Source organism: Tursiops truncatus, chromosome 9 (genome assembly GCF_011762595.2).
Source record: "Tursiops truncatus isolate mTurTru1 chromosome 9, mTurTru1.mat.Y, whole genome shotgun sequence".
Lineage (NCBI taxonomy): Eukaryota > Metazoa > Chordata > Mammalia > Artiodactyla > Delphinidae > Tursiops > Tursiops truncatus.
In genome coordinates this window covers 9,744,007-9,770,804 of record NC_047042.1, presented here as the reverse complement: position 1 = coordinate 9,770,804, position 26,798 = coordinate 9,744,007, and the positions used below count along the sequence as shown (strand labels likewise).

The window sequence follows — 26,798 nt, the reverse complement described above, 5'->3', positions numbered from 1 at the left end:
ACTATAGCCTTCCCAAATTCCTTTTCCCCTCTGTAAGAGCGTTTTCCTTTCCATTTTTGCTGGGGACTTGCACATGGCTTGCCATGGCTGCAGACCCATTCTCTGCTGATCCTGAATAAACCCATTTTTGTTGGAGAAATAACTGGAAGTCTATTTGTCTTAGGTCCACATCCCCCACCCTCACCAGCACCCCGTAGCAGACCTCTGGGCAGAACCAATGCCCATGCTCCCCGGTCACCCACACCAGCAACACGTTCAGAAAATACAGCTTAGTTTGTTCCACATGCTCATTTCATGACAGCTTGAACTGGGTGTATGTGGGGGGCTGGTGGTCCACACAGACAGGGCTCCCACTTGGGAGGGGTGAGGACTTGGGGCAGCAGTGCATCTTCCACCTGGAAACATTCAGGGACCAGAACACCCACAGCGTCTGGCTCACATGGCACCCTCCATTTCCAGAGAGCGGAAGTGGGGGCCAGCTAATAGGATCAGGCATTTCTCGGCTGGAGGGGAAGGTACTCAAGGCCCAAGAGTCTGAAAATGTCTTCCTCTGAAGCCACGTGGAGAAACGTCTTCTGCAACAGAGTGCAAGCACGAGTGCCTGGGAGCCACTCCACCACGCGGCAGCTTCCCGGAGGCAGGTGTGGGGAGGAGGCTGGAAGGGCAGGCAGAGCCCAGCCCCGCGGTGGGGTGCTTCTTGAGGGCCCTGTGGGTCCCAGGTTGGAGGGCCCTGGGGCCGACGCAGACTGTGGGCCGGGCAGAGAGCCGTTTTCCCCACCCAGGCCTCCCGTCCCAGCAACACACCTGCCCCAGATCAAACAGACCATGGCTGTTCAGCCAGAGCCCTTCCGGCTCTCCTTGCAGCTGAAGCGGCGCAGCTCCCGCTTGAAACGCTGGGGAAGAGTGACTGCATCAGCAGGGCCGCCAACCCCAGACCCCAGGGTGGCCGCAGCAGCACACTCCCTACCTTGGAGCCAGTCCAGCCGAGTAGCGCAGAGGGGAACTGGCCGATGGGGGTGACCACCAGGTGGTCGGGGTGGGGCAGGGCCTCTGGGCGCCCCTACAGCATCCCCTGGGGGTTGTGGCAGGTGGAAAATGCAGAAAGTCCCCTCGAAGGCATCCATGGTGTGGCTCTGCCGGTGCAGGTGGGTGGGGTTGTCTGCCTGCCGGCTGCGCTGGTGCTGGCGGTACAGGACAAGGTCCTGGGGGAGAGCAGACATGGCCGGGCACCGCCATGTGGGGCTGGGACAGGAACCAGGATCCTGGCAGGACCGTCAGCGGGGGGAGCAGGAAGCCCCTCACCTGCTTCTTCAGGCAGCACATCACTCTGGGCAGCAGCCCTGCCTCCCGGCCCTCCTGGGGATGGGTGATGAGGAAGTCCACGTCGTGGCCCTGAGGGGGCCAGTCTGACTCTCAGCCTCCGTGTTCTCCCGAATCCCTTCAGTGAGGGAAGGCCCACCTCAGTGGTCCCGCCTCAGACGTCTTCACTGGGAAGGGCCTGGAGCTGAGCCGGAGGGCGTGTGGAGCCCCCTGACCTCCGGAAGCCGCCGGTCAGCGCGACCGTGGCCCCAGGAAGGGCCTGCCCCACGGCTGCCTCCACCGCCTGCTGCAGGGTCTCCACATCTGACCGCAGGATCCGGGTGCTCAGGTCCTGGTGGTGCTGGAGTCCTGTGGGCAGCACAGCTCTCCTGACCTGCCCAGCCCGGCCCTCTCTAGCTGTCTCCCACTAGCCCCTCCTCTCCCTTAAATATCAAACGCTTATTTTGAAACAATTGTAGGCTCACATGCAGTTGAAAGAAATAACAGAGGTCCCCTGTGCCCTCTGCCCAGTTCCCCGCAGCGGTAACATCTGGCAGAACTACTGTAGGTCACACCAGAATTCTGATGCTGACACAATCAAGATACAGACTATCCCTTTCAACGCCTCGGTTTTCCCATCCATGAAACGGGGCCGGGAGGCGATAAAGAGATGTGAAGATGGCTCTGCCGCTTAACAACACCTCGCTCTAGCCTGTGTCCACCTCCTCCCCTGTCAGAGGGATCACTGGGCCTTCCACACACACAGTTAGGAGAGGTTTACGTGAGGGAATAAACGGCCCCGGGCAGGATGCGCGCTCAGTAAGCGCTGCGGGCCTCTCCTGCGGGGAGAGAACACTGAACGGAACCGACGGATGCCACCATCACGCTCCACCGGACGCACGGCTCTGTGGTCTCACGTCCTGCTGACCGGCCAGGAGACTCTCCCAGGACCCCCAGCTGGCCTCCCCTCCCCCAGTCCCCAGGAAGATGTTCAAAGAGGCAACGAGTGCTGGGCTGTGGGGCTCCTTCAGCCGGGTCCCCGATCCAGGCCACACGGAGAGAACACAGAGTCTGCTCAACACCTGCGACCTGCTGGCCTCACGCCAAGGAGCTCACGGGATTCCCATGCTTTACAGAGAACGTAATTCAGGCTCAGAGAAGTCAAGACTCAGGGTCACGGTCTCCTACCTAGAAAGCGGCAGAGATGGGACTCAAACCCAGGCCTGACAAACTCTCAAGTTCACGTCTCTCCACCGCTCGGCACCACCTCCCACTAGCAGGCTCCTCACTGAGCCTCTCCCCGCTGAGCACAGGTCCCCACGCCATCAGCCAGTGGGCCAAGGCGCCAAGCAGCACACAAGCAAGTGTGCCCAGGGCCCGGGCTGCTCTGACATGCCCTCCCCTCTACGGAATCAGGAGTAAGGGGTACATGCCTGGTCCAGGCCCAAGTCTAACCAGGAGGTCCTGAACGGCACGGCAGCTACTCTGACCATTATCGCTCACTGAGAAGGGGCTGCACCGGGTCCTGACTCCACTGGGTCAGGAAGCCCACCAAATAAAGATGCCCGTCTTCACACTCACCCCATTCCCTGCCACACAGGCAGCCACGAGCATATGCCATGCGTCAGAGCTAAGGGCTCCATGGTGTGGGAGGCTTTCAGGCACAGGTGCTTTGGGGAAGCCCAGGGCCCAGCGCTCCCAGAGGGCTCACCTGCTCTCTGCTCTGGGGCTGCTCTCGGAGGTCGTCCAGCGTCCGCAGCCCCTCCTGGTACCACCGGTCAGCGGTCCTTAGCCCGACCCCAAAGATCTGAGTGAAGAGCTGTTCTGAGGATGAGCACAGCACACTTGGTCAGGAGCAAACTCTTACAGCGAGATGCAGATGACGACACTGATCCGTGCAAGGCGTGTCCCAGGACAGCACCACTGCAGCGTTACACAAGTGGCCTCATTAAGTCTTCGTCTGGCCGGGCAAGTGGCATCCCCACTCACATTCTTCAAGTTTAAGCAACGTGCTCAAGGCCACACAGCGAGTGCACAGGCAGGACTCAAACCCCGAGCCCGGCCTACACAGCCCACCCTCACAGGGGACGGCAGGGAGAGACCCCACGTGCTCCCTCCCCAGGCCTCGGTCCCCTCCTCGAGCAGGGTCTCTCCCCAGAACTTGTACAGTTCTAGCCTATGATTCCAACATCACCAAAGTAGGCGACCTGACAGTCCGTACATTCACTGGGAAAACCATACCATCCCACCCAACAGCAGCTGGGACTTATTACTGTGGCTCTGCCTTTTAACAGGCAGCAAAAAGGGCAGTTAATAGCCAGGGGGTTGTTTTAGCAGGATCTGGAAGGAACAGGTTAGGGCTGGCTGGGGCTCTGTTCCAGGTTCAAACATGACAATTGCCACTGCCTGGCCACGGGTCAGCAGAGATGTCCAGGCCAGTGGAAACTAACTATGCTGCTGGAGCTGACCTCTCGTGGGGTGGCCAGCTGCCCTCACACGGGTATCCCACACCCAGGGTGGGCGCTAGCAACTCACCTGTTTCTTCCTTGACTATAGCTCGTTGGACAGGGGTGGGCACTTGCCCTAGGCCAGCCACTCAGAGCCCCTCCCCAGGGACTTCTGAAACACAAGAGCAGGCCCAGGGGAGGAAGAACAGCTGGGTGGCACTCGTGTCCCTGAGCCCCACTTCCTGCAGACCAGCTGTAGCCTGCCCTTTTGGGACTGTGCTGGCCATCCTTCCCTAGATCCCCTGAACCAAGAGCATGAACTGGATGGGAAAGATGCTGAGAATAACCTAATCATGCTGTTTATAACAGTAAACTTCTAACTGTTCACGTACTTCTCTCCTGGCCTGGATGCCTTCTGGGACTCAGGGGTACCCCGGGGGAGGTAGCAGATGACTGTGCCCTCTCCCAGCGCTTCTCCAGCCACTAATTCCTGTGTTGCCTCCACACCCCTGAGCCCCCCACCCCCCGTCCTTTACACAGGGTTCCTCTCCCTTTTTGAAGCCCACCCCCCCGACCAGTCGCTGATCTGACAACCTCCAGCCACAAAACCAGGGTGTCTAAGGAGCCCGACCAAGGCATCCACAAGAGCTCTGGCAGCTCCGTTATCAGACCAGAAATGGGCGGGACCAGCGGGAAGGTGCGTCGTGGACACAGGCAGGACGCCACCAAGAAAATGAGTACGTGAGGTCACAAAGGTGGAGACACTGTGAGGGTGAGCAGCCCCACAGATTTAACGGTCCCCGTGGCACCCGGAAAAAGGTTCTGTTTTGTTCAGTATGCTCTGTGTAAAATGCCAGAGCATGTGATATACTTGAGAATATGCCATCAATAGTCAAATAAGAACACATGGTGCCGAGTGATCTAGAAAATTCCCTGTGCTCAAAACAAGCTTCTCGTCCGCCTCCATCTGGCTGCCTCGTGTATATCGGGTGTCGGCTGACCTGCCAGTTCCTCAGTGAGACCTTCTCTGACCCCGGGGGGGACCCACTGCCCCCACTTTCCACCTGACATGGCATGAACCATATGCTGTGGCTCTGGGGGAGGACCGTGGAGCTCCGTGCCCCTGCCGGGGGCTGCCCTGCGTACCTTCATGGCCTGGTACCTCTCCGAGAGCCGAACTCTCTCCACCTCCTCACACACTCCGTGTTCCAGCAGCTCCTGTGGGAGAAGACAAGGCCTGACTGGCAAGAGGAGACCTGGGTGCCCAAGGCCCAGCAGGGGGGCTTTGTGGGAGCAGGATCCCGGGGGACTTGGAAATGAAGACTGTGCCCAGGGAGCCTCCAAGCCCCTAGGGCGGGGAACGTGGGCCACCTCTCAGATAAATAGCAAGCCCTGGGATACGTAAACAACTGCTTTTAAAACATAGATGAATTCAGCAAGACTTCATTTAAAAGCTCAAGTGGGGCTTCCCTGGTGGCGCAGTGGTTGAGAGTCCGCCTGCCGATGCAGGGGACGTGGGTTCGTGCCCCGGTCCGGGAAGATCCCACAATGCCGCGGAGCGGCTGGGCCCGTGAGCCATGGCCGCTGAGCCTGCGTGTCCGGAACCTGTGCTCCGCAACGGGAGAGGCCACAACAGTGAGAGGCCGCGTACCGCCAAAAAAAAAAAAGCTTAAGTGAATTCAAAAGTATCTTTTCCATCGTGATATACTTGCTCAGTGGTAAGTGTACAAAAGGACAACTTCACATTTGGGGTCCTCAAATACTTCGCATTGTAAAAAGAGGTGCGCATGCTCAAGGGTCCTCTTCCACCATCCGCGACAGTCTGCGCTGGTCCAAGTGGAGCCAGCTACCAGCCTGCCGGGCTCCCGGCAGCTCCCTTGGCTGAGCCCCTTCGGTCCCCCTAGGGCAGGTGCTGTGGCCCCCATTCACACGTGAGGAATCTGAGTGAAGAGGGTGGCCGGCCACAGCTGGGCTCTGAGCCACCAAGCCACCTGCCCTTGCCAGGCCCTGAGGCCCCCTCACCTCCCCCCACCCCGCCCTGCTAAGTGCGGGGAGCACCGACCTGGACGACCCTGCACGAGCGTTCTCCAAAGTGGGCCAGGCCACGCAGCTGGCTCAGGGCTGTGACTGGGCTGGGAAGGGCCTTGAGCGCTGAGGCTGCTCTGCACAAGGAGAGTTGGCGGCACTCACTGCCGGCGAAGCCCGCGGCCTCCGCTAGCGTCTCCAGAGCCTACTGCAGGGAGGGGCCCTTGGGGAGGGGCAGGGATGGCGGGGTACCTCACCCCACCCGTCCCTCCAAGGCTGGGACAGGGGAGGGCCTGGCCCCATCCCAGGGAGGCAGGGGACCCAGGGCTCACCGAGAGGCCGGCATGGTGGTGCGTGAGGGGTGTGGGCCGCTGGCAGGCACAGGGCAGCCTCCATGCTGGGCGTGGCAGCCCCTTCCCGCACACAGCCACCTGGGGAAGGGCAATATACAGGCTGCTTCGAGGCTGCAGGGTGGGCAGGGGCCAAGGAAGCCCCCCGGAGCCCTGCCTCTCCTGGGTGGTCACCTAGGGCTCTCGGGACAGACGGGGCCGACTCTCAGAGGGCACAACTGCCAGAGGCACGGGGCAGAGGCGGTGTCGCCCTGCAGAGGCCAGAGCGGCAGCAGTGGCACCAGCTGCCACCGCACGTGCTGTATGTGCCCCACCTCCCAGAACCCCCTCCGGCAAGTGGGCTGGGGTGCCTGTCACCCCCACTTCACAGACGGGGACACCGAGGCCTCATGGCTCACAGGCAGAGTCAGGATTTGAATGCGGGCAGCCCTGCTCTGAGCCCACACCTGCAGCCCCCAGCTGTGCTCACCCAGGAAGCACAGAGGTGGGCAGAGGCCATGAACCTCACAGCACCCCGAGGACGGCCTCCTGCTGGCCCCACTTGGGGTCACAGTCTCTCCACTTGGTAAGCAAGAAAGGCCTAAAGATGGCAAAAATAAGTGGATCTCAAGAGAGTTTGCACCAATGGTGAGAGGAGAAGCGGGAACGGCCTGGCTTCCCAGGGCCCCTTGGTGGTCCGGGCTGAGCCCTCACCGCCCACCTCATGTGAAAGACACTGAGGCACGGCTGCCGTGTCACCTGTCCCAGCTGAGCTCTGGCCTGCACTGGGGCCTTCTCTGGGGCCCCACCCTCATCCTTCACCCAGCTCACCTCCAGGCAGTGCCGGCACTCCACAGGGACTGGCTGCCCAGCCGCCATGCTCTCCGTGAACCAGCTTACGTCTAAGAGCACTGGGCGGGTGCATCCTGGGTGAAGGGCCGCCGTCCTGCGCTCCTGCTGGCAGACGGCCTCCTCTGCTGAGATCCCGTCCATCATGACGTGTGTCACCTCTGAGCTGGGTGGAGGGAAGAAGAGGAAGTGAGGCCCAGAGCCCTTTCCCAGACCTGCCATTCTTCCTGCTGCACTCCATGCCTCCAGGCCTTTGCTGTTACTATCCCCTCTGCCTGGTGACCACCTATTCATTCTTCAGAAAAACCTCCCAACCCCTCCTCCTGGCAGACAAACATCTCCACCACTCCAGCATCCGCAGAGCTGTGCGTGGTTCTCAGCTCTAGCTATGATGAAAAGACCAACCCTTTTTTGTGTTAACTTGTCTGTCTCCCTCTCCCCCCAACCCCAGAGGAAGGAGAGGCCAGGGGTACAGGGGCCAGGACCAGGAGGGGGTCTTCATCGAAGTGCTGGAGACAAACTGCTTGGGTTTGAACCTCAGCTCTGCCACACACTTGCTATGTGCCCTTGGGCACATCACTTATCTCTGTACTTTGACTGCCTCATCCACAGAGCAGAGATAATAACATATCTACTTTGCAGGGTTGCTGTAAAGATTAAATGAGCTAATAAGCAAAACGGCTTAGATAGTGCCCAGTACATTCTAGGCTGTGGTCATCATCCTCTCCTGAGTGGGTCTGCTGCACCCCTGGGAATGGTTAACTAAGCTTCAGGGGGACTGGCCCCTGATTCACTTGCTCTTTCAACTTCAAAACCATGGGAACCCTCCTCCCTTACTTTCAGCATTGCTTCTGTAGTGGTTTTGTTTTTGTTTGGTTTTCTTCTACTCTTTGAGCCTCACTCAAGTCACTTTCTCAGCCCTGAGGAGAGAAATCAGTTTAGCTAACAGGGCAAGATGAATCCACCTAAGGAAGGACTGTTAACCACCGCTACACTCACATGGCCCTTTATAAAGCCTCCGGCATACATTCTCTCCTTGTCCTACAGAAACACTCCTGACCCTAACTGCTAACACCCTTTTACAAAAGAGGAAATTGACAGGAAGGCTATATGACCATGAAATGCCAGGGCTAACTTGGAATCCAAACACCTCAGGTGCCCCTCCGCTCCGGGGTCAGCTGCGTGGGAGTCGTTTCAGATCTCAATATCCTCAGCAGTAAGGAAACAACATACGTGAATGTGGCTGATCAGCTGCAAAGTTCCGAGCACGGGCATCTGTGTTCAGGCCATCACGCCACTCAGCAGCATCTCCCGGCCCACCGGGCGCGACGGCATGGTGATACCTATACGGGCGTGCCACGTTCCCCGGTGAGGCGAGGCCGTGGGCGCCGGACCCGCCCCGCGCCCCTCAGAAAGGTCGGCCCTAGGAAGGTGGCCTCGCCTGGCGGCGAGCTTCGCCACGACCGCGCACCTGTAAGCGTCCAAGACGCGGAAGCCCTTGGAGAGAGCCAGGCGTGTGAGGAAGGCCCGGCGGTTGCGGCCCATGCGTGGCTCAGCCAGGCAGACAGTGACCCCAGGGAAGCGTACCGCGGAGGAAGGGGCGGTGTCCGGGGTCCCGACCCCCGCTCGCCGCCGTTTTGGTAGCATTCGTCCCCTGGCCGCGGGTGGCGCCCGGCGAAAGCAGAGAGAAGCTGGACAGAAGACGGAAGGAAGGCGGACGGAAGGCGGGCGGAAGCCGCACGGATGCCGGAAGCCAGCGGGAGGAAGCCAGCGGGCGGAAGCCGACTGGAAGGGGAAGTGGCGCCCGGCCACTCAAGGAGGCAGGCCCCGCCCCATGCAAATTAAGTCTCTGGGCGGATTTCGCCCCCAGGGTCGTTTGGAGCGAGGTAGAGGTCCCGGGGTTCCACCTGATTGGGTGTTCCGGCCTCTCAGCGCCAGAGGCCCCGCCTCTATGCAAATACAGCCAGAGCACACGCCTTTTATTTAAATTACACTCGCAGAAAGTCTCGTCCCATCCTTGGGACCACCCGGGAGGAGAGACTGGGTTGGAGGGTAGGGGGGTCGGGTAAAAGGGGTGCGGGCAGAAGCTGGAAGGGAGGAGGCGGAGGTTAGGGAAGTCGTCCTCGGAGGCTAAGAGGGGAGATCGAGGTGGGGGTATCCGGGGATCCGTCCTCGGCGCATGGGGGAGGGAGATGTTAGTGGTGGGTCCTTGGCGGGTAGGAGAGGGATCCGTTCTCAGCAGGATAGGAGTATCCGCCCCAGCCCCTGCTGTTCGCCCCTGCTATTCGCCCCCTCCGACTGGGTCGGGCTGGACCGATGGGCACCGGAAACCTGGCGGCGCCGGGCTCCTGGATAGCGGGCCCGGGCAGATGCGCGAGTGAGCGTGCTGGTGGAGCGACCGCTTCAAACCCCTGGAAAGGGTTTTCAGTCTTTCTCAATCGAATGGCGTTAAGGACGACTGGCCGGCCATTTGGAAAAATGGAAGTTGGATCCCTCCCTTACTGTTTAACACCAAAATAAAATCCAGATGGATCAAATGTTAAAATCTAAAAAAGAAAAAAAAATGTACTGGGGAGTCGATGAATGTTTTTATGGTCTAAAGTATCACAATAAACCTGAAGACACTAAAGGAAAAGAATGATAAACTTGAAGACATACAAATTTAAAATGTATTTAAACATTAAAAGGCAAACCAGGGCTTCCCTGGTGGCGTAGTGGTTGAGAATCTGCCTGCCAATGCAGGGGACACGGGTTCGAGCCCTGGTCTGGGAAGATCCCACATGCCGCGGAGCAACTAAGCCCGTGCGCCACAGCTACTGAGCCTGCGCGTCTAGAGCCTGTGCTCCGCAACAAAAGAGGCCGCGACAGTGAGAGGCCCACGCACCGCGATGAAGAGTGGCCCCTGCTCGCCGCAACTAGAGAAAACCCTCGCACAGAAACGAAGTCCCAACACAGCCATAAATAAATTAAAAAATAATAATAATAATAAAAAAGGCAAACCAGGGGAAGAGTGTGACACATTTTGAATTTAAATCTAATTCCTGTAATTATGAAATTGTCCACGGATTAATAAGGAAAAGACGACAAGCAAGAACACCAGTAGGCAATTTACAGAGGAAATGCTACTCAAAAACATACCAGATTCCCTGACTCGTCCAATCAGGGAAGGGCAAACTTAAATGAGAGTATCTTCACTTATCGCATTATCGGACGTTTACAAAATTGATCACACATGAGGGAACTGGCAGATTGTAGGAGGGACTTTTTGGAAGCCAATTTAGCAACCATAGCCAACAAAATGAAAACAAAAATCTCACCCAGCAATTCCTTTTCCAAGATTGGTATTGTGTGGAATCCCTAGACCAGGTTGGGAAAGCTGACATCTTGACAACATCGAGTGTTCCTGTATGTCTCTCATATTTTCAGACACTACGCTTTGGAATCTCTTTGTTATGCTATGTGATCTCCTCAGTCTTCCCTGCCTGCAGGCACAGGGCTGAAACAGGCTGGTGCCTCAGCCCAGGCCTCCTCTCAGCCTCCACTCCAGCTCCTGACCTGCCCTCCTGGGCCCATGACACACACCCTGGCTGGGAGGCCTGGGATGTGGCCCCTCTCTCATTTCCTGTGCTCGTTTCTCCTCCTGCCATCTGGGAAGGGGGAGCTCCCAGGCTCTCTGCAAGGAGTCCGTGTTCCCCATCTGTGGGTTCTGCCTTTCCTCAGAGAGCAGCAGCCTATCCCCTGAAACAATTTCCATTCTTCTTGATGGCCTCTGTCTCCATCCCAGGCACCTGGGTTCTCTTTTGGGGCGGCAGAGGCAGCTTTTTTTTTTTTTTTTTTTTTTTTTTTTTGCGGTACACAGGCCTCTCACCGCTGTGGCCCCTCCCATTGCGGAGCACAGGCTCCGGACGCTCAGGCTCAGCGGCCATGGCTCACGGGCCCAGCCGCCCCACGGCATGTGGGATCTTCCCGGACCGTGGCACGAACCCGTGTCCCCTGCAACGGCAGGCGGACTCCCAACCACTGCGCCACCAGGGAAGCCCCAGAGGCAGCTTTTAATGACCCATTGCACCTGAATACTTAAAATACTGGGCAACTTGCAAAAATGAGGATTTCCACAGGCCCAGGGAAGTTTTGTGAGGGGTGATCCTCAGTGCCCACTGAGTGGAGGCCTGGGCACAGGTGGGCAAAGCCACAGCATCGATGGTTGGCGTGCTCCTCTCCTCCCCTCCCTGGACCACCAGGTCACTGTCCATCCAGCTGGGAAGTGGAGACCTCAGCCCTCTATCTCCGATAAACCTGGCTTGGGGTTCCCAAATGTCTAAGTCCCCAGCTCCCTGCTGCCCACGCTGAGACCACCCCCCCAAAAAAAGTCAGAGGCTGCACAGGTGATCTCCTGGCTGGGCCCTCTCGGCAGCCCTGAGGGTGGCAGTCCTCCCTTGTGTTCTGCACTGTGCTTTCTCATGCTGTGTTTTGGATTAGTTTTACCCAGATGTATGAGCTCGCATCTTTCCAAGATGAATCTCATCTAGCTATTTCCTGTTCCCACTTCCAGTTCAGAAAAGGCCCCTGGGGGTGATTTTTCAGTCCTCGTGACCTTCATAAAACCTCCCCATGGAGCACCGTCTTTGAAGTCCGCTTCAGTGCTGTTGGCGCCTGTCCTTGGCCTGTGGGGCCGGGACTCTGCCTGGCTCTGAGGCCCAACCCCCCACCGATTCCCGTCTCCTGCGGGTTACTTGCCAGCTGCATTCCAGAGGGTGTGCGGTCAGCCTGCTGATGCTGTCAGACTGGAGCTCCTGAGGACCACTGGCCCAAAGTTCTGACCTCTAGTGCCACTCCCTGGACCTTCCTGAGCTACCCACTGCATCACTGTGGGTTTGGGCTATCTGGTGCATCAGTCTGCCCAGGCTGACAGAACAAAATACCACAGACAGGGCAGCCAAAACAAAAGAAACATTTCTTATTATTCTAGAGGCCGGAAATCCAGGATTAGGGTGCTGGCAGGCAGCTTTCATTCTGAGGCCTTCTCTCTTGGCTTGTAGACGGCCACTGTCTCTCTGTGTGCCTACACGATCTCTTTGTGTGCTCGTGGAGAGGGAGAGAAAGAGATCTCTTCCTCTTCTTTTAAGGCCACCAGTCGTAACAAATTAGGACCACACCCCTGTGACGTCATTTAACCATATTACTCCTAAAAGGCCTTTCTCCAAATACAGTCACATTGGGGGTTAGGGCTGCAACATATGAATCTGAGGGAACACAATTCAGTTCATAGTACCTGGTGTATTTGGTCCTGTGCTGCTGTAACAAATTACCACAAACTGGGGGCTTGAAACAACAGAAATTTATACTTGTAGTTCTGAAGCCTGGAATTCTAAGATCAAGGTGTTAGCAAGGCCGTGTTCCCTCTGAAAGCTCTAGGGGAAGATCCTTCCCACCTCCTCTAGCTCCTAGTGGCTCCTGGCATTCCTGGGCTTGCGGCTGCATCCCTCTGATCTCTGCCCCATCCCCAACCCAATGGCTGCCTTCCCTCTGTCCCTTCCCCTTTTCTTATATATATATATATATTTTTTTTAATTTTTAATTTATTTTTACTTTCTGGCCACGCTGCATGGCATGTGGGATCTTGGTTCCCCAGCCAGGTTCAAACCCGTGCCCCCTGCAGTGGAAGCGCAGAGTCTTAACCACTGGACCACCAGGGAAGTGCTCCCCCACCTTTTCTTATAAAGGTACCAGTCATTGAATTTAAGACTCACCCTTAATTCAGGATGACCTCATCATGAAATTCTTAATTACATCTGCAAAGACCCTTATTCCAAATGTGGTCACAGTCTGAGGTTCCTCATGGGCATGAATTTGGCAGGGGGGGCACCATTCAATCTACTACCCTGAGTCCACACCTCCGACCCAGGCTCAGCCCTGGACTCTGCTGACAGGTTCCATGGCCCATCATGGATCTCTGCAAAAATCCGTCAGAGCTGCAGGATATAGTTTCTGATAGGAATAGATGTGCTCATGCCAGGGACTGTGGCTTGCCATGGGCCTGCCAGGTTATGTGACCAAAGGAGATGCTTTATTTTTGAGAAACTATACTGTCTTTTAAGGAAAACATGGGTTCCCTTTGCTTGTTGGATGGTGTCTAAGTCTGGTCAGGCAGCTATAATGAATACCACAGATTGGGTGACTTGAAAAAAACAGACATTAATTTCTCACAGTTCTGGAGGCTGGACATGTGGAATCAGGGTGCTGGAAGATTCAGTGTTGGTGAGGGCCCGCTACCAAGCTGCAGAGTTTTCACTGTATCCTCATATGTCAGAGGGGGTGAGACATGGTGCCTCTTTTATAAGGGCACTAATCCCAGCTACGAAAGCCCCATCCTCATGACCTAATCATCTCCAGAAGGCCCCACCTCCTAACACTAGCACCTTGGGCATCAGGATTCCAACATGTGGATTTGGGGGAAGGGGGGACACAAACAGATGGGCTCTGTGTAAGAAGGAGGTGGGGGGCTTGGAGGCCTGGGACAAGATCTGGAGTGGGAAGACTGGGCCAAGGGGTAGAGAAGAATCCCTGACTCCCTCCCACCATGGGGACTTGGCCTAAGAATGATGGAAAAGAGATAGATGTGTCCTTAAAATGAAGGCTCTTAGCGTTCATTTGTCCAACCAGCCCTGAATCAGCATGGTTGGTAATCCTTAGGGGAAGGGCTAAGTGGTCTGGAAGAATTACGAGAAGAGGGATGTTTGCTGAACCAAACTCCGTCACAAATTGACACAACTGTCTACCCTTTCCACCACAGGTAATTCCATTGATATTAAGGCAGAATATGACATTATTACGTTCTTGAGTGAACAGACCCAATGTCATTTGGGTATTTTCCAATTTACTACTGTTATTGAAATAAAACACAGATATGACTGTGGGGAGTTCCAGCTTATCGGCTTCAAGGAGAGCCCTGGGCTGGAAGGTTTGGCTCAATGCCCAAGGTTGTCATGGACAGTGGCCCATGGGGTGGAGGGTATTGAGGGGCCAGATAGGGAGGCAGCAGCCTGCCCCAGGATATGGGGCAGGTCAAGGTCAGAGTCTGTCCTTCACTGGAGGAAAGGGGGGTGGGTGGTTAGCTCAGGAGGGTGTCCGTGGTCAGGGCCGCATGCAGATGGAAAAGGATGGAATCTGGGTATAGTGGGGCGGGGGGGATCCTAGTCAGTACAACTACTGACATTTATGGAGGGCTTGGTATAGGCCATGTATTGTGTTAATTATTTGTTCTATTACATCTTTATTCTCTCCCCAGTTGTATGGAATTGGTACTGCTATTACTTCCCCCATTTTACAAAGAGAAGAACTGAGGCCGAGAGCCAAAGTACTCTTTCCAAGTTTACAGTGCACACAGAGGCACAGTTATGATTTAAACAGTGGCTGTTTGACTTCTGAGCCAGCCTCCCAACCACGGATTCAACAAAACTGTGTTGCCCTAAGTGCAGGAGGTACAGATATAAGACGCACAGAAGGACCTGCCTTCATTCCATTTTTGTAGAGGCAAGACAGACAGACAAATAAGGAGAATGCACACGGTGCCGGGTGGTGCCACGGGGCACAGAGAGCATGGCCGAACCAGTCCCTTCGGCGTGCACACCCTTCTCCAATCGTGCCTCTGATGCTCTCTCCGGCAAGAGGTGGGGTCTATCCCCTCCTTTTAATAGGGGGCCGGCCCTGGAACTTTCTTGGACCAACAGAAGGCAGCAGAAGCGACATTGTGGGATGCGTGGGCTCAGCCTGACGAGGGCACGCAGCTTCCATTTCTGCCCTCTTGGAAGGCAACTGTCACGGAAGGAAGTTCAGGCTGCACTGTGGGTGCTGGGAAACACGTGAACAGAGAACCAGGAGCCCTCGGGACACCAGCTTCCGGCTGACGTCTTAAAGCAGCGGCGCTAGATCGTTCCTCATATTCTGTAGGCAGACTCCGCACGTGGCGTCAGCCGGCTCCTCCCCCATGCAGTGGCTCACAGAATGGTAAGGAATGATGTAGCACCGCTGCTGTAAGACAAATCAGCTTTAGGGCATTTTGTCACACAGCCACAGATAACTGAGAGGACGGGAGAAGGGCAAAGCGCCATGGAGAGAACTAAAGTCAGGGCGGGGGGGACTTCCCTGGTGGCGCCGTGATTAAGAATCCACCTGCCAATGCAGGGCATGTGGCTTCAAGCCCTCGTCTGGGAAGATCCCACATGCCGCGGAGCAAGTAAGCCCGTGCGCCACAACAACTGAGCCTGCGCTGTAGAGCCCGGAAGCCACAACTACTGAGCCCACGTGCCACAACTACTGAAGCCCGTGCGCCTAGAGCCCATGCTCCCCAATAAGAGAAGCCACCGCAATGAGAAGCCCACGCACCGCAACGAAGAGTAGCCCCCGCTCGCTGCAACTAGAGAAAGCCCTCGCGCAGCAGCAAAGAGCCAAAGGAGCAAAAAATTAATTAATTAATTAATTTAAAAAGAAAAAAGAAACGTGGTTGAGAGTTATCTATCATTACGTAGGTTATGGTGGAGCGAGAGAGAGAGAGCGAGAGAGAGAGAGCGAGAGAGAGAGAGAGAGAGAGAGAGAGGCAAGCAGAGGGAGTCCTTTCATTTAGAAGTACACAGTCAAATATTTCCTGGTGAAATCATATGATGTCTGGGATTTGCTTCAAAATCATGTCGAGGCGGAGGAAAGGGTGGGACACAGATGAAACAAGATGGGCCTTGAGTTGAGAACTTTGATGACAGAGGCGGAAAGTTCGGCATATCACCTCTCCACTTCTGGATATGTTTGAAATTTCAATAATAAAATGTTTTTTTTTAAGCATGTGCACTTAAAATGAGAGCAGCGCTCTCTGCCAGGAGCAGTTCTAAGCACTTTACACGTGTCAGCTCATTGAGGCCCAGGACATTCCTGTCAGTGGATGACATCCATGTTCCCATCTTGCTGGGAAGGAGAGAGAGGCACAGAGAGGTCAAGTGACTTGCTGGAGTTTGCACAGCTGGTGAACAGCAGCCTTGGGGTGCTGCCTTGGAAAAACACCCCTGTGTTCTTCTTTATTCTCACGTGACACTTCTGACACTAGATGTGTGGGTTTTCCACACCCAGCAATTCTCCAGCACCAGCTGGGCGTCCTAAGTTCAACCCAATTCTGACACTGACCAGAGTTAGTGCAGACCCGCCTGGCCCCGCCTCCACTTCAGATGCCAACATTGAGTCCACGTTGTCACCTGTGCTTCTGACCAACTGGCCATAAGCTGGGGTTCCCATGAGCCCCTTTCTCCAATTTGATATTTTGTTAGAACAGCTCACGGGACTCAGGAAAACAGTTTACCTACTAGATAACCAGCTTATTACAAAGGATATTGAAGGATATGAGTGAACCGCTAGATGAAGAAATAGACAGGGCAAGGTCCAGAAGGGCCCTGAGCACAGGAGCTTCTGTGTCCGTGGAGCTGGAGTGAGCCCCCCATCATATGGATGTATTCACCAGCCAGGAGCTCTCTGAACCCCATCTTTAGGGACTTTTATATAGCCAGCTTCATCACACAGGCACGATCGATCATTAACTCCATCTCCAGCTGGGCTGAAAGTTCCAAGCTCCTTATCATGGCTTGATCTTTCTGGTGACCAGCCCTGATCCAGAAGCCATCCAGGAACCCACTTAGAGTCACAGAATTGCAGCAAAAGATCCTCCTTCCACCCAGTAGATTCCAAGGGATTTAGGAGCTCTGTGCCAGAGAGTGGGTTCAAAGACCAAATATTAGAACAAAAGATGCTCCTCACGTTCTTATCACTTAGGAAATTCCAAGGGATTTAGGAGCTCTGTGCCAGGAACCGAGGGCAGAGACTAATATATATTTTTTCTATCATTTCACAGATGTGACCCGAGGAGCCTAGCTCCATCACAGAATTCCTGGTCAATGTGCTTCCAAAACTCCCGGCTGATTATGTCACAAACTGTTACTTGTTCTCTCTGGGGGATCAGACAGTTTGAAATTCAGAAAAACTTATCATAATCAGTTTGTTATTTTGCCTACTTGTGTTTTCTAATTTTCCTGCCATGAGCACACACCAATTGCATAATAAAGAGATTTGTAATAAGAAGAGTTTTCTTTTGACCGTGCCACGTGGCTTACAGGATCTTAGTTCCCCAGCCAGGGACAGAACCCGTGCCCCCTGCAGTGGAAGCTCGGAGTCCTAACCACTGGACCACCAGGGAAGTCCCAAGAAGAGTTTTAGATAGACCTAGAACCAGCAGCAGAGAGGCCCGGTAGGGGTGCTTAGCCCAGGGCTCCTGACCGCAGGGGTGCAGGGGTGGGGTGGGAGTTACCCTGAGACTTCCCAGGCCCCACCCCTGTTTCCAATGGCTCACAGCCGGCAGGGTTTCAGACCCAGCAGCAAGGTCGGCAGGACCTCCGTGTGCCCACCCCGGCGCAGGCACTCGGGGCCCACCTGCAGGCCCTGCAAGTCCCGTGAGGAGCACAGGCTCATTTGGGGATGTGGCATCTCAAGGGGCAGGGGTTAGGGCAAAGTGGCCACCATCACATAACATCTGATCCTTTCATCAAACCTGGAAGGGGTGAGGTCGCTGTCCCACTCCCCACGCACTCCCTGGGCGCATCTGCCCTTCCCCTTCACCCCTCCGTCACTCCCACATCCACACAGCCAGGTTCACGGTCCCAGTTCCAGGACTGTGTCTGAAGGGCAGGCCCCCATGCTGGTCTACCCCTCCTCTCCCTGTACCTACTTTCCTGTGGGCCTTCTTGGATTCCCACCCACCAGTTCCCAACCAGCAGCCTCGCTGGCTCCTCTGTCATCCGCTGGGCCCAGGTCTTGCGGGTCCTGCCCCAGCATCTTCCCCCGCTTGGCATCCCTGCCCGTCATGACCCCTCTGCCCTCCCCATCTCCACACGGCCGCACGAAGTCCCACTGCCCACAGCACAGAACCCAAGTGCAAGTTGGCTTCCAGGGGTCTGCTGACCTACCCGGGCCTCACGCTGCCCTCAGCCCCCTGCCCACACTGTGCCCATCCTGAGATCCCCTCGGCAGTTCCCCTACAGCAGGGTCTTCGTATGTCCAGTCCCCGCTCCTGGGTTACCGTCCCCTCCCTGCAGGGACTCACCCAGCTCATCCCCCTCACTCTTTCCTCCAGAAGCCTCTGCTGGTCCCCCGGTCCGGGTTGGGTCCCTGCATGTCCCCCAGCCCACTGGCCCAGAGCATCTGTCTCCTCTGCTGGAGAGAAAGCTCCCAGGGCACGGGTCCTCCCTGTGTGGACTTGGGGTGGCCATGCCCACACATGGAGCCAGTCTACGGACACTTTCTGGCTGGGCGAGTCTTCCTGGCACTAAATGCATGTATCCTATTCTTACTGCCCTCAGCAAGTGCTTCTTGCTAGGAGATGACCCCGTGCCCGAGGTGAGCCTGTGAGGCCCAGGGCTGGCTCGACTGAGCTTATACATCCCCGTGGGAGACCCTGAGGGCCGGCCTCGGAGGCCCATGTGATGGTGATCTCCCAGAATCCAGGTCTTTGGGGTTCTAGACATGGAGTCTGACCCCTTCTCTCTTTGGGATGGTGTTTGTGCAAAGAACTATCAGTGGATGATTTAAAAGGTGGGCAGGGGTCTGGGCCTTTGGTGGGTGAGGGCTGCGTGGTGTGTACTGGGAGGGAACTGGGGCTGCAAAGGCCACCACGGAAGCAGGGGAGGAGGACGGCGAGCCAGCCCGGAAGGAGGTCACGACGGGGCCTCTGGTGGCTCTGGGCGATCCCTGGGGCCTGGTGAGAGTGCCAGGTGCAGGAACAGTTCCCTGGGACTGAGCAAGTGGAAAAATGAGTGTGAACAACTCCTTAGAGAAGCCTGGCTCTCAGGGGGAAGATCCGGATAGAGACGGCAGCTATGGGTTTCAACACTGAGAACTCTGGGCGCGGCAGCGGCCTGGGGGGCGCTCTGCAACTCCACGCTAATGGCAGGGGTTGTGGAGCTGGGGACGCATACCTGCTAGGGGTCCCCTTCCTCCTACAGAGCTGGTCAGCACGTCTTGTTTTTGCTGGCTGGGCTTCTGGCTCAGGTCTGCAGACAAACATGCAAGAATGTGAATACCTTACACACAAACTGATTATAAAATGGCTAATACCACGACGTGTTTCTTATTCTTATCTTCCCTGGGATTTCAGCTTTCACACCTTCCTCTACCAGATGCTAGTTGTTGTTTTTTTTTTTTTTTAACACCTTTTGAAGGTCTTAGTAATCTTACCAGACACAAAAGTGAAAATAATGTCAGCTGTAGAAAAGACTGTCAATTATTCCTCAGTATTTATCTCATTCTTCTTTGATAACAGAACTCACACTTAGCTGGCACAAGGCTGTCAGAAAAAAGACTCCACTTCTCAGCTTCCTTTGCAGCTGGGTATGGCTGTGACTGAGTTCTGGCCAAGGCCAATGGAATGAACTTGGAGCTTTGTGTGAGCTTCTGGAAGAAGTTCTTAATGGAAGAGATGGTGCCCTTCTATGCCTTTCTACTGGCTGGGATGATGCAATGATGACTGGATCTCAAGCAGCTGTTTTGCATCATGAGATGGAAGCCAGATGCTGAGATGGAGGAGCAACAAAATGAAAGGAAGGGGACTCTGAGCTGGTCTTTGTCTTTTGTTTGTTTGCTTTGTTGTTTTTTGGGGTTTTTTTGCGGTACGCAGGCCTCTCACTGTTGTGGTCTCTCCCGTTGCAGAGCACAGGCTCCAGACGCACAGGTTCAGAGGCCATGGCTCACGGGACCAGCTGCTCCGCGGCATGTGGGATCTTCCCGGGGCACGACCCCATGTCCCCTGCATCGGCAGGCAGACTCTCAACCACTGCGCCACCAGGGAAGCCCTGGTCTTTGTCTTGAAGCTCACAGACAGAACCTGCATCAGTTATCGAGACTCCCTTGGTGCTCACCCACTGTCATTCTCTTCACCAGTGTCAGTACCACCCTCCACTCAGTTCTGACTAGCTCCAGGACTGTTGTCTGTCTCACAAGATTCTGTTACGGTATTTATTCTGTATTTAGTCATTTAACAGATATTTACTCAGGGCCTCTGTGGGCCAAAGAGCTGTAGTAGGAAATATCACAGCCCCTGATCCCTTGGTCTTGCGACACTGGCACTGCTGGTAGGGAGACAGATGATAAACATCTGAGATGAGTGTTAGCTATTGCTGAGTAACCAACCACCCAACTCAGCAGATTAAGACAATCACATTTATTAGCTCACCTGCCTGCCAGCTGCCTGGGCAGCTCTGCCCATCTGAGCCCAGCTTGGCTGGTCTCACTGGTCTCCCTCTTGTGTCCCACTGGCTGTGGCAGCCTGTTTTGCATGGTCTCAGCTTTGTTCCCTGTGGTCTTGTCCTCCAGCAGGACAGCCCAGGTGTGCTCTCATCGTTCTGGAAGGTTGTGGGGAAGGGGAGAGAGGATGCTTCAAGTGTTTTTTCAAGCCTCTCCTTGGACCAAGTTTGTTCCTGTCCAACTGGCCAAAGCCATCACATGGCCAAGCCTGTAGTCAGAGTAGGAGGGGCCTACAAGGTTACAAGGCACAGGGCAAAGGGCATGGGCACAGGGAGGCCACTTAACTGGAGCCATTAGCACCATCAGTATCGCCCAATGGGTCAATATGTCAGAAATAAAGTAGGGGAGTGGGATGGTTTGTTTTGGCAGATGTAGGAGAGGGCTGAAGTTTTATGAAGGGCAGCTGGGGAAGCTTCAGTGAGAAGCTGGGAAGGACACTGCAGGCAGAAGGAACAGCAAATACGTCCCCTGAGGCAGGACGTGCCCACCTGTCGGTGGGATTTCCTCCCACTAAATCAGGAACGTGTTGTATTAGTCTGAGGGCGGGGTGGGGGGTGGGGCAGGGGAGGCCTTCTCAGGGCCTAATGCAGCACCTCATTCCCCAAAGTCCCCCTGGACAGGATGGACATCCCAGGCTCGCCACCTCCAGAGTCACATGCTTCACCCACCTTGAGGTCACAATGCACTTCAGAACGGGAAAATCTGTCCTTGGAGTGGCAGAGGGGTGCAGATGTTGGGGCACATGCTCATTTATGAGGCTGGCGTCCAGTTTCCCGAGAAGATGAGCCCAGGGCCTACCCAGGCCTCGGGTCCTCTTCTGGCTCCAGGGGAGGTGGCCGGTGCAGCCATACCTGGGCACATGGCCGACCCCTCCAGCAGCTGATTGGAATAAGGTATAGGGTGGAGTCCAGTTGCCAGGTCCAAGTCCCCTCTGGGAAATGCATCGAGCTGAAGTCCAGGCTGAAGTTCTGGTGTATGGAGGGGTCTGGGTGAACAGTGAAGGCTGGGCTGCAGGGGAACGTGGTGGCCCTCTGTCCTACCAGGCACCTGTGGGATCGCCTGTCAGGGCTCAGCTGCTTTAGAGAGCGTATCAGGCAGGGTTCCCCAGAGAAACAGAAGCCGCAGGATACATGTACACGTATAGAGAGAGACTTATTAGGAAGGATTGATTCACATGGTTATGGAGGCTGCCATCTGCCGTCTGCAAGCTGGAGGCCCAGGGGAGCCAGTCGTGCAGCTCAGTGCAAACCCAAAGGCCTGAGAACCGAGAGAGCTGATGTCCGAGGGCAGGAAATGGACGTCCCAGCTCAAGCAGAGATTGGGGCTACCCACACTGGGGAGGGCCATCTGCTTTTCTCAGTCCACTGATTCAGATCAGTGACTCTTTTTCGGAAACAGCCTCACGGAAACACCCAGAAATAATGTTTCACCGTTGATCTGGGCATCCCTTAGCCCAGTCAGGGGACACACAAAATTACTCATCACAGTGGGGTTTCTGATCTCTGCAGCCAAACGGTCCTGCAGGACAGTGCTCAGACAGTGATTTTCTGGTACCGCCTCCACCAGGAGGGTTTTTTTTTAAAATAAATTTATTTATTTTATTTTTGGCTGTGTTGGGTCTTCATTGCTGCGCACAAGCTTTCTCTAGTTGCGGTGAGCGGGGGCCACTCTTCATTGCGGTGCGCGGGCTTCTCATTGCAGTCGCTTCTCTTGTTGCGGAGCATGGGCTCTAGCTGCACAGGCTTCAGTAGCTGTGGCTCGCGGATTCTAGAGCGCAGGCTCACTAGTTGTGGCACATGAGTTTAGTTGCTCCACGGCATGTGGGATCTTCCCGGACCAGGGCTCGAACCCGCGTCCCCTGCATTGACAGGCAGATTCTTAACCACTGCGTCACCAGGGAAGCCCACCAGGAGGATTTTAATCTTTGGGAATTTGATATTGGAAAAGTACTACTCAGTGTATTTTAATTAGCATTTGCATAATTTTTCATGAGGTCAACATTTTTGCATATGTTTATTAGTGGCATGCGGGATCTTAGTTCCCCGATCCGGGATCGAACCTGTGCCCCCTGCAGTGGAAGCGTGGAGTCTTAACCACTGGACCACTACGGAAGTCCCCACTTACGCTTCTTTTGTGAATTGGCCTCTATCTCGGGGCTCACTTTTAAAAATGGAAACAAGGTCAAATTAGCTTTAAAAATGTAAAGAATGTTTTCCCTTTCTCAAAGAATTACTATTTTTCAGGCACAGCTTTCTAGATTTATCTCAGTGAAACCTTGTGCCCTTTTCACAAGGAGCGATACTGTCAGTATTATCCCATTTTAAGGAGGAGAGAAACTGAGGCTTGGAGAGAGGCTCTGAGGTCACGGGCAGCTCCTAAAATGTTCACTTTCTGACCTAGGGCTTGTGGACCTATTTCCAGTGTTCTGTTTGCCTGTTAATTTCATTTTCAGGATATTCTGAACAGAAAGCTAGTGCTTTTATGCAACCAAAATTCTCCATCCTTCTACAGTTTCTGCTTAGAAAGACTTCCCCCACGAAGATTATAAGCACAGATTTCTATGTTTTCTTTTACAACTTTGATGGCTTCTCTTTCAACATCTACATCTTCGATCCATCGGAGTCAATTTAGATGAAGGTGGGAGGAATGCTGAGCATACTTTTTTCCAGTAGAGCCTGTTTGGAACCGGACAACCCTGCCTGATTGTCACATGACACTGCCACACGCAGCCCTTGTCCTCATCCCAGTCTGCGGGCTGCAGAATTACTCAGGCACTGGAAGCCCGCCTCCCGCCCCTCAGCCCATCAGCCCCCCTGCGGCTGCAGTGACCCCCCAGTCTCCCGGGGGCTGGGTCCTGCGGTGAGTGGAAGGAATTCCGGTGAACTCTGCTCACTCAGCAGTCCAGGCCTGGGGAGCTGGGCGGGGGCACCAGACTATGGAAAATCACATGTGGTTTTCAAGTTGTTGGAAACCAAGAAAATCATTCTGCCAGTCGTGCGGACAGCTAGACACTGTCTGGGAGACCCCAGGTCCCATGGCTCTGGGAACCACCCTCCTGGTGAGCCCGGGCAGACTTACCCCCGGTGTTGTCCAAACTGTAGACAAGAGGGTGTTTCCAGGGCCCTCCCCTGAGAGGGAGGGGCAGAGGGACCGGATGGGCCTGGGTCCTTCTCGCTTGGTCCCTCGAGGCCAACTCAGGACTCCAGGAGACTGGGAGGGCTGGTGCCTGATCCCAGGGCCTCCTGTCCTGAGGCCCGGCTTCCAGAGCCTTCCAGTTACAACTCCGACCCCCACCTCACCGCACACACTCATTTGGGCCAGCTGGGCCGGGTCTGAGCTGCTGCCTTGGAGGCCGCGGGAGCCTTGGAGGAGCTCTGCCGCTACTGCTCCCAGCCCCAGCGTTCTGCGGCTGCCGCAGTTAGAAGTGGGACACACTGGTCCTTTTGGCAGGTGAGTTTCCCACCTCTGCCCAGGCTGAGGCACCAGGGTGGCTCCTGGTGATACTCGGGCCTCAGCAGGAGGGGCTGGTAGCCCCGCGGCCTGGCGGGCCGATGCCGGATGCTGTGTAAACCGGATGGAAAAGAGCATGCGGTCTGGCCTCATAGACACGCCATCACTGACGTGCTGTGACCTGGACACATCACTTCTCCCTGGGCCCAAGTTTCCTTACTTGAAAACGGGGCAAGATGGCGCATATACTCTACAAGCATTAAAAGCACCATCACTGCCCAGCCCACTGTCCACGTGCTGGGACCTGAGATGCAGGCGACTGACTTGAGGAGTCTGAGCCCGGGAGACAGGGTCTCCCCCGCCGGGATCCCCCTTCCCTTTCTCCCACAGGGCAGGACTCCACTTCCCGGGGTTCGATGCCCTCCCCTGTGCCCTCTGTTCTGGAGGTCCAACCACTCACATCCTGTTCCCTCTGGCCTGAACATCTTCAGAGGAAGGATACCTCCATGATTGCTGGGCCTCTGGGCCACGCTCAGGGCTGGACCTTGTGGAAAGCTCCGTGGAGACCTGCCCAGTGAACAAATGAGCCGCAGTCAGGGACACACACCCACAGACACGTGCTTAGATCGCTGGGGACCCAGGGGCGGGCTGGGGGCTAGGAAGTGGAGGGTGATGAGATCATGGACTCTCAGGCTACAGTGACATGGGATGAGGCAGTCTCCTGCCAACATGGCTGGCAGTCCTAGAAGGACGGCCTGGGGGCATCTTTTCAGACACTGAGGAAGCTGGGGTGTGGTGCCCCTGGGTGCAGAGACTCTGCTGAAACCTTTAGAATGGATGAGTTCCCTGAGAGTCCCAGAGCATGGCTCCTCCCATTAGGGAAGAGAGGCCACCCAGGGTTTGGGGCACCCTCCTCCGGGGACCCCCTCATTCCCTGGACGCGGAGAGTGAGTGCTCGGAATGGGCCACTCCATCATCTCTCCATCTCGTGCGGAGGTGTGGTCACTAGGTTTGTAGTGACCTCAGGGTTCCCACCCTGAGGTCTGGTGGGAGAGGGGAACGGATCAAGGTCACCTGGGGCCCACGCAGGGATGAGACTGACCCTCATGCCTCCCAAGGCTCCAGCCAGAGTTGCCTCGAGATCCAAACTGTCTGATCTGCAAAGACAAGAGGCTAACCTTGCTAGACCAGGCCTGTCTGAATGGGAGACCCTTCCTAACAGGGGCGGGGCACTGCTAGTGGTCATGGAGCCATTCCCCCCCACCCCAACTTACAGCCTGAGAAAACCGAGTTATTCAAGGTCATAGTTTTAAGTGTGGCTTCTAGGATGGGCAGAAGGAAGCAGGAGAGCCCCTCTCCCTGCTGCTCCAGGTCTATCCTGGGTTCTTCTTTTCATGCAGGAAGCTGTCGCATCGGAAAGCATTAACAAGGCAAAGCCTGACTACAGCCAAGCTTCGATTTCTCATCCCTGGGGGACTGACCCCACCACAGTGGGAAGAGGGTGGGTTCCATTTCCGTTCCACCTGCTCACCCCCTTCCCAACGTGGGAGCTTCTGGCTCCCCGCCCACCCCCGCCCCGCTGAGGGCATTACTGACAGGGGCAAAGCCCCCATGTGACAGCTTTGCCTACATGTCCACATTCCCCCACCGCCATCGCCCCCCGCACCCCGCCCTTCGCTGCAGTCCACAGGGCCTCTGCACTGCACCATTCCTCCCAGATGGGTCTCTGCAGACCTCTGCAATGCCCCTGCTGCTGACCCCAAGCACGGGCACCTCGGCCCCCAGCCAGGTGTCTCTCCTGGGGACCTCCCACCCTGGCAGGCAGCCCTCCTGGCATATGGTTCTTCCTCAATGGCCCTCAGAGGTAAGCTCTTGGCCCATGAGCTAAACTGGACCGACCCCAGCCTGGGCAGAAGTGAGAGTGCAGGCCCCGCCCCCTCCTCTCCCCACCCTTGCATCTGTGGGCTCCGCCAGCCTGACCCTCACAAGGCTGCAGGAAAACTCCACACACACACACACACACATACCCAGCCCATGTCAGGCTCCCCCAAGAACTCTGCTCCCCAGCTCTGGAAGCAGCAAGGGTTGATCCACCAGGGTGAGATGTCGCCTTGTCTCTGCCTGTGAGCCTAGTCCTGCTGCAGCCCCTAGGGTAGGCCTCGCTTCGTAGGAGGGAAAGGCCCAGCCTTCTCTTAGGTAGCTGGAGGTGAGGGGACCCAGGACGTCCAGCGGACTCCCAGACTAGCTCAGGAGAGCCCTTGGACATGGGTACAGACACCCCACCCGCTGGCAGGGGGCCTGGATCCCAGAAGGGAGAAAGGCAGCCACAGGAGGCCGCAAGCTTCCCGCCTCTTGGCCTGCCTCTTCCCGGCCTGGGCTGTTGCCCTTGGGGAGTTTGGTTTAGATGACAGGTCCTGATGGGCCTAGGTCTGCGGGATTTCCTGAGTGCAGGTCTTAAAGCTAAGTGGAGTCCCAGCCCTGCCCACCGGGGGAAGCACTGCCCCCCTCCACCTGCCCAGACTCTTGGGTGGGAGGGGGCGGGGGGCCCCCAACTCGCTGCCCACCCCACCCCAGAGCCCAGCTCCCCACAGGCCTCTGTTCATGTTTCTGTTGGTGACTCACTGTGACTGAGCAGAAGCCTCTTGCTATTTCTTTCTAATTTTCTGAGGGCTTCTATTTTCCCTGGCAGAGGATGTTGAGCCCAAATCTGATCCACGTGTGAGCCAGCTGAACTCGGGAGCTGTTCCCAGGGAAGTGACGTTCGACAGCCGCCACCACCCCCCACCCCCAGCCTTGGGCCTCCCTATTTGACACACTCAACTGGGGGCAACAGAACAAATTCCAAGACAAAAGTTTCGAGAGCGATGATTCAGAGGCTCGCAGAGGACATTTATGGGTAAGAGCTTTCTTCATCCTACTGCTGCCAGGACCAGCCTGGGTACACACGGCAGGGCGAGGACAGCACAGGGACAAGGAGGCCCAACTGGGGGGGTGGGGGTGGCGTCCTCCGAGAGCCCAGGTGGGTCTTGGTCTCCTAAGGGAACTGACAAGAACTGGAAGCTGCTGGGTC

At 55.9% G+C, this 26,798-nt stretch overlaps 1 protein-coding gene across 1 annotated transcript; it reads right to left on the bottom strand.

Annotated features, from left to right (window-relative positions):
* Nucleotides 1-350: 350 nt before the first annotated feature.
* Nucleotides 351-26,302, bottom strand: POLM (DNA polymerase mu). The gene is given in 19 exon segments (XM_019938902.3): nucleotides 351-575; nucleotides 805-852; nucleotides 855-893; nucleotides 968-1,034; nucleotides 1,036-1,202; nucleotides 1,303-1,392; nucleotides 1,499-1,693; nucleotides 3,011-3,118; nucleotides 4,893-4,964; nucleotides 5,809-5,979; nucleotides 6,104-6,202; nucleotides 6,932-7,110; nucleotides 8,183-8,292; nucleotides 8,421-14,980; nucleotides 18,955-19,029; nucleotides 23,357-23,839; nucleotides 24,189-24,295; nucleotides 24,803-25,132; nucleotides 25,756-26,302. Coding segments are annotated over 14 exon segments (1,608 nt in total). The 5' UTR covers nucleotides 8,597-14,980; nucleotides 18,955-19,029; nucleotides 23,357-23,839; nucleotides 24,189-24,295; nucleotides 24,803-25,132; nucleotides 25,756-26,302; the 3' UTR covers nucleotides 351-488.
* Between the last annotated feature and the right edge of the window lie 496 nt (nucleotides 26,303-26,798).